The 13295-nt window shown below is 40.2% G+C and overlaps 1 protein-coding gene across 2 annotated transcripts in view; it reads right to left on the reverse strand.

Annotated features, from left to right (window-relative positions):
• Positions 1 to 13295, reverse strand: part of vegfc (vascular endothelial growth factor c) — a 75371-nt gene that overhangs the window by 37361 nt on the left and 24715 nt on the right. For both annotated transcript variants that reach the window (XM_020609013.1, XM_020609012.1), the window contains exons 2-3: positions 1433 to 1676; positions 351 to 541 (exon numbers count right to left, since the gene is read on the reverse strand). In XM_020609013.1, coding sequence (XP_020464669.1) covers positions 351 to 541; positions 1433 to 1676 — 435 coding nt within the window. The remainder of the gene's footprint in view (positions 1 to 350; positions 542 to 1432; positions 1677 to 13295) is intronic.

The raw sequence follows: 13295 nt of genomic DNA on the forward strand, positions 1-13295 counted from the left end.
GATCTCCAAATACAGAACACACATTCAAGAGCTGCTGAAGACCTGCGGAACTAGGACTAAATACCACAAGGTCATCTGCATACATTAAATGATTCACTACAACACCTCCAACCATGCAACCCGTTCTACACATACTTAACTTTTTTGAGAGATCATTCATATAAAAGTTAAATAAAATCGGGGACAGCAAACTACCTTGCCTGACCCCGTTACTGGTCTGAAAAGGATCAGATATACAATTTTATATTTTTAAATGGAATTCACTGTTTCAAACTTTTTAATATCAGAGTTCAAGTGCATTTGAGCACATAATAACAGTAACAAGAAGAAAATGAAGTTACACTGCTTACAGTTTTGCTGAGATAACCTGTGGAAATATTCCTGCATTGCTTGTCCTCAGAGTGGCAGCATCCTCCACATCTGTAGACGGACACACAGGGTGGTTTATAGAAGATGTTGGTGGGAGCGCCGAACTCCCTGCCCACGTCAACACACACTTCCCTGGGCACACACTGAGTCTTCCTCCACTCCGACTCTATACCTGCACACACAGAAAGTCACACTGTTTTTTTTCTGCTACTGTACGCATGGACGGCGATGAACAACAGAAATTAACCTAGAAGTGAACAACTTGGTTCATTACCAAATACGAGTACACTTCGGGGGAGGGAGTGTGACCAGCCATAATTAATGACAGTAGCATGACAATGGACTCTTCCTAATCCCAGCATGTATATATACATCATCTTGCAACATCTTCTAGCTATGTAGACACAAAATGTCCAAAATCATACCTTCTCAGAACACTGTGTACAGTAGAGCTAACACAGAGCAGGCTGTCAGATTACTGCATAAAAGTAGTCCAAGTTGTCACCAGGGCATAAAATCTGTCATGTCAAATCTACAAAATCACATGGGTACCTAAACTATAACCCTGCCTATTAAACCTTATTGAATCCTTAATATTGTTCTATCTATCTAAATATACAGTAGGTTCAAATGTCTGATATTAATGGTCCTGCTTTAGAGAATATATCTTATTTCATGGTGATACTCAACTATTTATACAGTAGTCAATCATGCACTGTAAGCATCAACTTTCTACATGCACATTTATACAGCCAGAGAAACAGACTCGGCTTGATGTGAGTTAAGGTAATATGAGTTTTCTTAAAATGAGTCTTCAAAAGCCACTACTAAGGGGCTTTGATGCAGAAACAAACATTTTGTGACAACAAAGCAAACTTAATTATTGCAGAGGCCACTTTTCATTAAATAATTCTCCGAAGGGCCCTAAAAAGATTAGGGAAAGCCATGGATGTTGTGCTCAGCGATGCTTTAGGGAAGTATTTAGAGTGCTGCTGCGATGATCCACACTGAGCGTTTTTGCAAGTCTGAAAAAATGAATATTAAAACAAAGTATTTTACGTACTTTTTAGGGCATCCAAGTTGAGGTAGGCAGCAGCAAATGTTGGTTTCTCTGTGTCATCCTGTGGCCCGAGTTGTCGGGATTGTGGCTGCTGAGAGAGTTTAGAGGTCGAGGAGGCAGCGGCAGCAGAAAGTTTGGATCTGCACTTCAGAGCGGCCCAGTATGAGGGATAGATGAGACTCATCAGTTCATCAACACTGGAAGCTGAACGCAACTTCTGTTCCATGTCTGGCTTTGGTGGAGAGTCCTGAAAGAGACAAGACACAGTCATTGAGAACCTTCTCATTCAGTTCATTTAGTGCCAAACTATCATTCTATGGCTGTACATCTGTGGAGCTCTGTGTTCACATTTGCTCTGCATCATCCAGGCAGAATGATTTTCTGAAGAAGCCTCTTTCCATTTGTTTGGCTGTTGCTGCCATGCTTTTCTGTGATTGGCACAACTGTTTATTTAGCATTATGATTTTTTTGTGTGATTTATTAGTATTTTAGTCAGAGCTCTCATTTAAGTTACAGTCAAGCTTCAGCAAGACACCGAACCCCCAAGTTGCCCCCGATGGTTTGAGCCATGTGTGAGTTGCCGCTGCAGATGGCTGCCATCGGTTCTGTACCGGAAACAAATTCCTTGTGTGTAACATACTTGGCCAATAAAGGTGCTTATCCTTATCCTTAACATGCTTGGCCAAACAAAGGTGATTATTATCCCTTATCCTTATCTTCTGAAATCCTGAGCACCACACCCTCGGACTTTAGCCCCTTTTCCATCGCCTGGTAGCGGCTCAGCTTGACTCTTCTTACCTTATTTGTTTTTGCATCAGTCAAATATTGGGGATAGTACCTGGTAGTATTTTTTATATCATCACTGTTGGGGTTTCAGTCAAGCTGAGGCGATACCAAATGGTGATGCGTAAACACTGCGGACTAGCGATTGGTCAGAGAAATTCATCATTGTTACGGGGTAATCTTGCCACCAATGAACATGGATGTTTACATGTGATGACACCAGTGGTTTGTTCTTCACTCAGCTGCCACTTGTCTCTCATGAGTGTTACAGAGGGTCAAATTTATGGAGACAGAGGCCTTGAGCCTCTGTTACTATATAACCGTGATATTACATGAACCACCACATCATTGCATCTTATCACGCAGCCCACAGGTTACTGAATGTGATAATACGAACACAGTGGCTACAGCTATGCCTGCTGAGTAGAGCTAGCTAGCTGGCAGGTTAGCAGGTCATCACATCTCTGAAAATATTGGAGCAAATCTGTAATTGACATCACTGGATTGACCACATATTAAAAAAACTAGCTGATTATTTTCTTGTCTGAAAAATGATCAAAACTTGAAAATTACAACAGCTTTGAACCTGCCATGCCACCTCTGTGGTTCAGTCACTTCACGGCTATTTCATTTGCCATCCCTGTGACAACTGGCTACACTGCAGGGAGGAATTGAGCAGAGTTGAGTTGAGCTGATACCAAGTGCTGGGAAAGGCGCTTCATATTCTGCTTCAACCAGACCTGATGCATTTGGCGCTATCTGACGAGCACATCACAAAGTTTTGTAAGGCCTGAGTACTGTCACATGTTGGCCATGAGGTGTAGAGTCAAACACACTTCATAACAGTAGAGTCTTTACTGGATTATCAGTCTGGTAATCTGGCAAACTTGACTCTGAGTTACATCCAAGTCATAGACGCACTCTGCACCTTTTTCTAATTGATTACATGGGGTGCAAGCATTTATTACATGTCCTATGTACTCTGGGTAATTCTATGCTCCTGTTTTGGGAGGAGCACTTTGTGCGCATCTTGAAAAATGTTTAAAAATGTTCGTGTCTTAGCAGAAAAACACTTTTTGTCAGCTTTCTTTCTTTTTTCTGCCAACTGGAAGACCAGAGGGGTGATCAACAACAAGAATGTAATGTAATGGTGTCGACCACTCAGAGCTACTGTATGTGACAGCATTTTCATGACATTAGCAACAAACATTATCATACAGGCAACATTAAATAAGTTTTATATTTACTACTTTGTTTCAGCTGTTTTTAATTGTCTGAACACAACTGCTGTTGATATCACTTGGGCAACACATGTATAACTGACAGCCAAAACATGTTGGTCAGAACAGCAGGGGTGAACAGGATTATTGTGTGTACTAAGACATCCAGTCTAAACCTTCTTCTTCTGACAGTTTCTCAGCTTATCTGGTTGTTTTATCTAGAGTGCTTCATTGCATCTCACCCTATGGCAAGAGTAGCACAACTCCAGCCTTATGGAAACTGCCATAAACATGTTGTTATGATTACAAAACTATTGCGGTCTCATTACATTTTGTCACATTTTGGCTAGGTTTAGGAATATAAACTACCTAAAAAACATATATGACACATTTGAATCTCACTCACCTGCAGGTAAGCCCTGTGTTTTGTGTACCTGTAGCCATCCTTCCAAACCTGCTCCTAACAGTGACTTTGTGTCTCTGTACTACATCACATCTTACTCCTTTGCTTGTGTCATAATTACTGTAGTTGCTAGACATCACCAAACCATAATACACAACTGTGGGTTGTAATAACCTTCTGGCACAAATGTCCTATTGACTCTTTTTTTTCATGTTTTTTTCAAACGCTTTTATATTTTAAGTAATGAACATTGCAGACTCTTAGGAGAGGCCAAAGCATCTAAAGACCTAAAGTCTGGTTGAATGAAAACATTTATTTAACTAGTCATCTGTCATGAATTTCAAAGCAGTAATCCTTGATTTCATATTTTTGAATGTGGGATGGATTGAATGAGAGCATTCAGCTGATGAATAACAGAATAATAGCAGATAAATAAACTTCAAATTTAATCTAGCTTTTAAAATTAATGCAGTTTAATTGGAAATGTATTAGCTCATTCTTGTGAAACTGCCTGTCAGTAGGTGGATGTGATGACAGCACAAATATTCAAAAGCTAGCATATACTTTATTAAATAGGAATCACAGCAACTGAAACAAATGGCAGGTCATGAATTCAGCTGACCACCTCTCACTCACACATAGACACACACATACTGTAGGCTCTGAGGGAGTCATGAAACCAGGAGATGTGTGAAGGGAACGTTGATGTGCCTGTAGCACAAAGTCCCACACACAGTTTATGGGTAATTTTCACCACTCAGTTCTGTTTCATAAAAAGTGCATATAACATTATTCTTAATTTGTATTGCTAACAAGCATTGTAAATGTACTCATGAAATAACACATGGAAGAATGTGAAGAATGCTGGCCACAGCCATGATTAACCATTATGTCAATGACATGGCCCAAGTTCCAGTGCACTTGAAAGTTACTCTTTTACAGCTGTGTTAATACTAGCCGACATCTTTTAAACCATTCCAATGGCTTGTTTAAACTAAAAAGAGAAATTTATTTTATTTTACCAGTAAATAGCTTCAGGGATGTTATAGGATTAATAATAACTGACTAAATATAATGGCATTATTATATTACCCTGTACTAGCCAGCATGTCAACTTTGCCAACTTTGGTAGTGTATGACTAGCAGCATATTGCTGTGTTTAATTAAGCTTTGTTTAATAAGCAGGTCATAGTGAAGTTAATTTCTCTTTTGCAAAAGAGACCAGAGACAAATATGCTAGATCAAATTACATATCAAGATTATAACTAGACAGTTCATCAGTTCTCATGTCAGAATCAGAATCTTCTTTAAAGGCCATGTATGTTTGAACATACAGGAATTTGACTCCGGTACAGAAGCTCTCGATGTGTTGTAAGGCAAAAGGAATAGAAAGTAACAATGGGAATAAAAATAAAAAGTAGAGCAATAAAAATGAAAATAAGAATAAACAGTGAGTGTAATTGAAAATAGCAAAGGAATGAAAGGAAAAGAGAGACAGGTTTTACATTCTGTATGTATACATCATGTTAGAAGAGCATTCAGACTGATATATACAACGTTATATTTACAGTTTATTGCACTGTGGTGAGTGCTGTGTCTAATCATACAGTCATGGATTAATCAAAAGGAGGCCAGTGAAGATTTCTGCAGACCCCTCACACCCTGGACACAAACTGTTTGAACTCCTCCCCTCTGGACTGCGCTACAGGTCACTGTACGCCAAAACAAGCAGAACCAGGACAGTTTCTTCCCCCAGGCTGTCACTCTGATGAACACTTAACCCATGACTGTATAACAGAACAACAACCCTTAGTGCAATACCTTGTAAATATACTTTTGTATATATCTGGAAAAATGCATCTGAACTGTGTATATATATAAGTACTGTGTGCATTTATTTTATTTTTATTTTCCTAATATACATTCCCTTTTCCTGTTTGCACATTATTTATCTTGTTTGCACATTCCTTTTCTTTTCTTGTTCTCTCAGTCTTGCTTACTTGTTGCCTTACAGAAGAACATTGTACTGTACATACACACTGAGAGCCACTGTACCAGAGGCAAAGTCCTTGTGTCCAACACACCTTGTCAATAAAGCTGATTCTGATTCTGATTAAATGTACTTAATGGACATGTCAGGTCAGAGACAGCTGCTACAAGTCAGTAAAGTTGTGCCATGAAAACCGTCTTGGGACAACAATCCATTTTTGAGACAACCGCTGCCTGCTCCAGTGTAGTCCTCTAGAGAGCAGTGTCAGCTGCTCATGTAGATGCTGCCACTTTACACCTTAAAATCTGGTTTTTGCACCTAATTGCTTGCACCCATGTTCTTGTTGTGGGAATGAGTGAAATGACAAATATGGCTGTTTTTGATTGGAACAAGAGCGCTCATTTGCCATTGTCTCACCCTTGGCCCGGAAATTGCCCGAACCATCTTCAGCTACTTCTGATTGAAAAATGCAGAAGTTTGAAAAACCTCTATTGCTTTTAGGTATAATGGCATTACGGAGAAACTGACTTCCCCTTGTCAAAGGTCTGAACTCTGAGTGCTGTCTATTTGGTGAATGTGTTCTTTTTTTGGATTTAGCTCACAATTATTCTTCTGTAACAAATGCATGGGTAGTGCATACAAATGTTATCTCACTTCCTGTCCTTCAATACAATTAAATTTAGGCCATTGTACTATTGATAATAAACCAAGGTTTTAACATCCACACAATCTGCAAGGAAGGCCATGTCTCTCTCTCACACACAGACACACACAGACACACTGAGTGGCCTTTGTATTAAAGGTTGCTCAAACAGAGTGAAGCAGTCCATCATATTTTACTGCCTCTGTAACTGCATTCAATGCCATTGCAGTGATTCTGTATACATACATATGTGTGTTTTTGCATGTTGTATGTATATTCAGAGGTGTTCCTAATATTCTGACCCTCTCATGTATGTCAATGGGCAGGACAAAAATATAGAGACACCTCTGAATATAATGTAGTCCAGTACAATATGACCTTTACCTATGACCTCAGTAATGAACATATAATTGAATTTATACATTTATGACAATCTCACTAAAAAGTTAAACATTTTGAGCTTCATAAACACAAACGTTAAGGCAGAAGTGTTGCATTGAAGTGCATATAGATGTGAAACACTGTCCCTTCATGTGGGAAACAGCTTTTTCTCTCCCATTGTATCAGTTCAAAAAAGCTAAAACAAACATCAAAATTAAGCAGTTCTAAATAAGAATTTCTGTCACCTTTCAGAAGAACTACCGATTCTTGGCCAAACCAGACATTTCATAGCTGACTCGGCACTTAGTCGACTGACATGGGACTGGTTTTATTAGTACTTTACCGTGGAGTTATTACATTTCAACCTTTTGAAACCTTCAGACTAACATTTTAATATGGTTGGCAGTACATTAACCCCCAGGGGTGTCTAGGTGTTTTAGCTAAGTAAGATCAAACTGTGCATTATTTGTTAAACTGCTGCAGTTTTCAAAGTATGGTGCAAGTTTTTAGACTGATGTCCAGTTATTCATAATGTATTTAATCTAAATCATGAAAATGAATCGTGTCCCAGATGTTTGAATCTTGAGGTCAGTCATGCACCACAACAAACATCTTGCAACACAATTAAAATGATAAATTGTCTTATACTTGTAAAGTGCTTTTCTACACATTGATGCACACTCAAAGCTCTTTACACTATTTCCCATATATTCACACACACTAGTGTTCTGCTCAAGGACACTTTGACATGTGGACCAGAGAAGCCGGGAATCGAGCTGCTAACCCTCTGTTTAGGGTGCAATTTGCTCTATCTCCTGAGCCACAGCTGCCCCTAGTGTGTGTTTCACGTTTTAAATGTGGACTATGTTGGCTGTGACCAGGCAGCATTTTCAAAACTACCATTAGAACCGGCGATGTATTCAGCTGTATTCAATGCTAAATATCAGTATCTTCTGTATTTTCATGGATTAGTATTGACTAATATTTCTTTCATGACTATTTACTTTTACTGTTCTCCACCATGTTTTCCCATCTCAGCCTGGTAGTAGCACTGCACTCATTTACAATAGGCAGGTTTTACAGTGCAGCATCGAGTTTGCATATCCAAGTGAACATTGTCTGTGAATGTTCAAAACGATTTAGCTAGACCAGTGAGTGACTTTAATGTTTGACATAGAGGTTGGTAAAAGACCAGACATTTATTAATGTGTTGTTACAAATTTCACAGAAGCCATGGAGCCATGGCCATTCTTGCCCTAACATTTGACTATAAATTCCTCTATATGAAGTTATAAAGCCATGGTGGCCGGTGTGTCATCATCAGATGTGATGGAACTCAAGTCAATCAGGCCTGAGGAGTGATCTCTGTCATAATCACTAAGATATTCATTTGTTCATGCTCAGTGACTCATGTAGGCCTGTGTTTCATGGATGTAATAAGGAGAATAGTGTGCTAATTGAAGCTGTTCATACCTGGGAACACACCTTAAACAAGCTCTGTGTTAGCTACATGTAACTTGGCATAATACACTCACTGGCCCCTTTATTAGGTACACGATTACCATACCTATACAACTGTATGCACTTCAGTACAACACTTCTGCCTTAACATCTGTGTTTATGAAGCTGAAAATGCTTCAGTTTTTGGTTAAACTGTCATAAATGTAAAAATTCAATTTTATGTTTATTATTGAGGTCATAGGTAAAGGTGGTGTTGTACTGGACTACATTATATTTAGAGGCATCTCTATACTTTTGTCCTCCCCATATGATTGGGTGAGAATAATTGGAACATCACCACCATGGACTCCCACTCTGCCAGTAGGTTGAGACTGATGATGAATGGGTCCTGGATGTCGGACAAGCAGAACTAATGCTCAACAGTGTGGCCAGCTACAGTTCCTCTCAGCACCCTCTCTCTCTTCATCTGTGTGCCCTCTGTGGCTACATGGAACTGGGTAGTTCTCCTGCCCTGTGGTTGCAGCCCCATCATCAGTGTTCCTGGTTGGACCAGTGAGATGGTTGACCCAGCAGGGCCTGGCACCAGATGCCATTCAGCTCACAGTTCACATAAGTTTCATGCATCTAGCCCAGGCAACCAGGCTTCAACTGCATCATGTCGAGGGCAGAGGAGGCTGTTGGGGGCAGCAATTTCCTTTTGGCACCACCCCAGTCTAGTTTAATGGAGCCTGTGGAGTTAAAGCAGATTGCTTCTTCCTCCTAGCCAGTCTGCTCGAGGTCTGTCTGCCGCTCTTGATCCCTCAGGCTGGGGGAGCACAGCGTGTGCTCAACCCACTCCACTTCGGTATGGCCACCATCAGGATGGGTCACATGCATGGGTGGAGGTGCTCTCAAGAGAGGTTGCCAAGCACCTGCAGAGTCTCTCCCTCCAGGACAAGGACGACCTGGTTAACCATCTCCTCTGCTGACCAGGCATTCACCTGTGCTACTGCCTGCACCCAGGGATGGGGTAGGTCTCCAATGGCCCTTTCCCACTGCAGCACGGCAGGTTCACCGCCCCTCGCTGACCTGCCCTCGGCTCCATGCCATGGTTGCTCGGCCTAGTCACCATCTGGTCAGGAGCCACTGGTTGAGTCAGGGCTGCTGTGTGGGTAGGTTAGCAGGCCTCTGCTGGCTCTGTCAGCAGCCTCACTGTAGCAGGCTCCCGCAGGGGGGCACAGCAGCTGATTGGCTCAACACTAAGTTGAAGTGTCATGTGTTCCTCCAGCTGGGCAATGAGTTCATGGATCTCCCAGAGCAATGTCATCTTCCTCAGAGATCCTACTTCTGACACCAACTGTAACAGAGCTGCCTTTTTCCGCAGTCAGCAGAGCCGCTTTTTTAATTTTAAACAATTGCTGGCAACAGCAACACATGCTGAACAGAACAGAACCCTGCCAAAACCCCAAACTATTTACATCCCACCTTGTGTGGGGAAGCCCCACTAACAGTTTCTCCTGTCCCCCAATACCACAATACAGTAAGCTAATATATCAGTCTGATTTATCGGTCTAGAGATCAAAACAGGACTTAAATGGCACGGAATATTAGGTTTGCACTCTTTGCACAGCATAACTCAAAATTCTTTGCTCTGTAACTGCTGTTGCAATTTATGACCTGCCCTCTTGTTGTGTTATTGTGTTGCTTTAGTGGTTGTATGGTGTTTCCTGTGGCTCTGCCAAAATAAAAGAATGTTGTCAAACCAAGAGTAAGCTCTGTCATAATTTCCTACAAACTCAACACTCACCACAATATACAGTTTAAATATACATATACTATAAATATGTATATTACTCATACTGTGTCTCAAGAATGACCCCTGTTGCTTGTTTTCCTCTTTCAGCCATTTCTCCTAGTGAATTTTATCATGAATAAACAGACACTAAAATGAGGCTCAGATGAGAAGTACACTTCTGTCTCTAGGGCCGAGACCATGAAAGCGGTGTAACAGGCTTTGCGATCACTGCTGCTCAGAGGTTGCAACAGATATGTCATCACTCCTGCACTGTTTCATTTTCCCACTTGCCAAATATCTTAACGGTGTGGTCACTTACATTTCTGGCATTATTTCACTGGGTGGAGGATTTGCATGCATCTCTAATTAGATTGACCACAAACATTATCTGGAGTGTTTGGTTAACTCATTGTCATTCAGTGTTTGGAGAATATTTTCTACCTCTTTGTCTTAAGCACCATTTTATCCTCTGCTTGATAAACTCTTAAGCCTCTTAAAAGCTTTCCTCCCCTACTCTTAGCCATTTTTAACTAAAGTTTGTTTTTGAATAAATTTAATCTTTACATCGATCTAGTCTTAATTCTAATGGAAAATTCTTTCAAAATATCACAATTCTAAGAATTTCCTTAGAATTTTGCCACTAGTAGCAACTCCTTGAACAGGAAGCTTTATGAATATGACCAAAGTCTGCAGGGTTCATCCTCTGCAGACCATGAATATCTGTACAAAATTCCACGGCAATCCCTCCATTACCTGTTGAGACATTTCAGTCTGAACAAAAATGGTGAACTAGCCTACTGAATGAACAGTCAAATATCATAACAGAATTAAAGTGGAATCCACAGTGCTGTGAGCTTGGCCAGTAAACAGTACACCACTCTTAGCTGAAACTTTGGTAAGATAGCACTGGTGTGTTGATACTTCTGGAAAAGCTCACGGCAATTGTGTGTTAATTTGCAAACAAAACAATGGAAGAATAAGAATGAGAATATGATCAGTAGATGAACTGCAGTAACTACTGCTCCCACAGAAAACTAAGACTGAATATCAAGCTCAGCACTGTCTGCCTCTTCCCTTTCTTTGTGTGTGTCTGGGATTGCATTCAGCACAGAAACAGATAATCTTGGCTTGCATTTTATCAACATTCAACTGGAATCCAACTGGAGACGACAGCTGTCATGTGTTTAATAGGCCAGAGGAGCAGGAGGCAGCAAAAACTGGTACAAATAATTTGTTTACAAACTTCATACAGTTTGGTTTGGATCAGACTTTTGCATAAGTTCATACATCTCACACTAGCATACATATCTTTGTCCTAATGTCAGAGCTCAATTTGAAACATATCAACTCCTACACTAAGTTAATTATAAATCCCGGTACATATAATCACTTCCCAGCCTGTTGCCTGGATGCACAAGCAACTTAACTGTTTTAGAACAATGGGTAACTCAATCATCACACAGTTTTGGTGATCATTCTGCACTAGGTGGGCCCAAATAGAGACATCCAATGCAGGTGACTGAATCTTGAACCTGTGTCACAAAGAGCTCACAAAGAAAGAATTTATTACTTGTTGTCACAGCCCTTGTCTAAGCCATGTGGGTTCTGGCCTGTCTCCAGTCATTTCCTCTCCAGCCATTAGATGTCCCTGGACACTGCCTTTGTTCCAGTCACACAAACCTGCCTCTCATTTCCAAGTACATATATACGTACCAGTCAGTTTCCCCTAGCTCTCTGCCAGATCATCTTGTGTGCTCGCCTAAATGTTCCAACCACCTGTTTTTGTGCTCTTGCCATGTTCCACTTGTTTGTATTAGCCTACTTTGTGATTCTGCCAGGATCATTAGACTTTGCCTCTACAATATCTACAATAACAGAATCTTGTGCTTGGCATGCTTCACTTTGGCACCACAAACAAATTGTATTAGAGTTCACTTGTTTAGTCGATACCAGCATAAGTCTCCTTAGACCTCAAACATATCAGAGGAACGGTCAGAGAGCTGCACATGTATCAAACAGATCAGGGAAATCTGTGATTATGACTCTCCAAAGCTTGGAACTAAGGAACAAGGTTCTCCTGCATTGTACCCGTAGCTGACACTCATCCACTCTGTCTAGGGGCTCAGGTTTGCCTGAGCTTGTATCCACACAGCTGCTATCTCACTGCTCCAGGAAAAGATCCAGGATTTACATCTAGAGTTCTGTCTCTCTATCTAGTGTTTTGTTGCTCACAAATCCAGACTCAACTCTCCAGCTGTTTAAATTGAGGAGATAGTACAATTTTTTACTGTGTTCAGATTGTCTTAGATATCCAGATACATTTTAAGACATAAATAGACTCAAAAGGAGTACTGCAAATACCTCATTTATTATCTGTTTGCATTTGGTGATTCTATACTGCTACCGTATCTATCGGGAGTTAATTAATTTCAGAATGTAAAGCTTAATTAGGTAAAAACAGAATAAAATACGCAAATGTGACATATGTTAAAGGGACAGAAAAGTTAAAAAAGTCCTCATTAAATGCATTTTGCAGTATTAATTGGAAGTTGCTCATTTATCATGGAGATGATTCGACCATGATAATGTGACCAAATGTGACAGGTACTTCTAACATGAAATCTATAACATTTGGGTCCATGAAAATGTTGTCAAAATACTATTTCAAAGGTCAAAAAAGAACTCTTTATGCTGTTATGGCCACAGTTCTTGTATTTATTACAAATTTCAGAAATTATAATTAGGAGTATTGCAGAACAAGAAGGAAAACATGCAGACCGGTGTGCTCTTATCAAGAGCAGGTTTCTTCACTTGTTTGTAGAAAATAAAATTGTTGGATCCAAAATATTTGTTTTTCATAAAGAAAACTGACAACACAAATAGCAAGCTAACAGGATTTTCCAATGAGGAAGCAGAGCCTGTGAATCACTGCTAGAGGAAAGGTAAAGGCTGGGAACAGATGGTAAAACACTCAGACAGGGGAGACATGGAAAAGACCTGTCAGCTAGTCAAACACACAGCACATCAAAGTGGGGAAATCCACCAGGCCTTTTAATACAATATACAAAGCAACTAGGGCATGGCAATAAATTCACACCCATCTATGTTTTTGTGCATTGGTATTGTTACTATAACTTTGGCTCATTTGAGACAATAATAATCTAATTATATTGTTCTGAGGCACACGGCTATTTAATTGACTGTTATATCT

The sequence above is a fragment of the Monopterus albus genome, unplaced genomic scaffold, assembly GCF_001952655.1.
Source record: "Monopterus albus unplaced genomic scaffold, M_albus_1.0 scaffold97.1, whole genome shotgun sequence".
In the NCBI taxonomy this organism is placed as follows: Eukaryota; Metazoa; Chordata; class Actinopteri; order Synbranchiformes; family Synbranchidae; genus Monopterus; species Monopterus albus.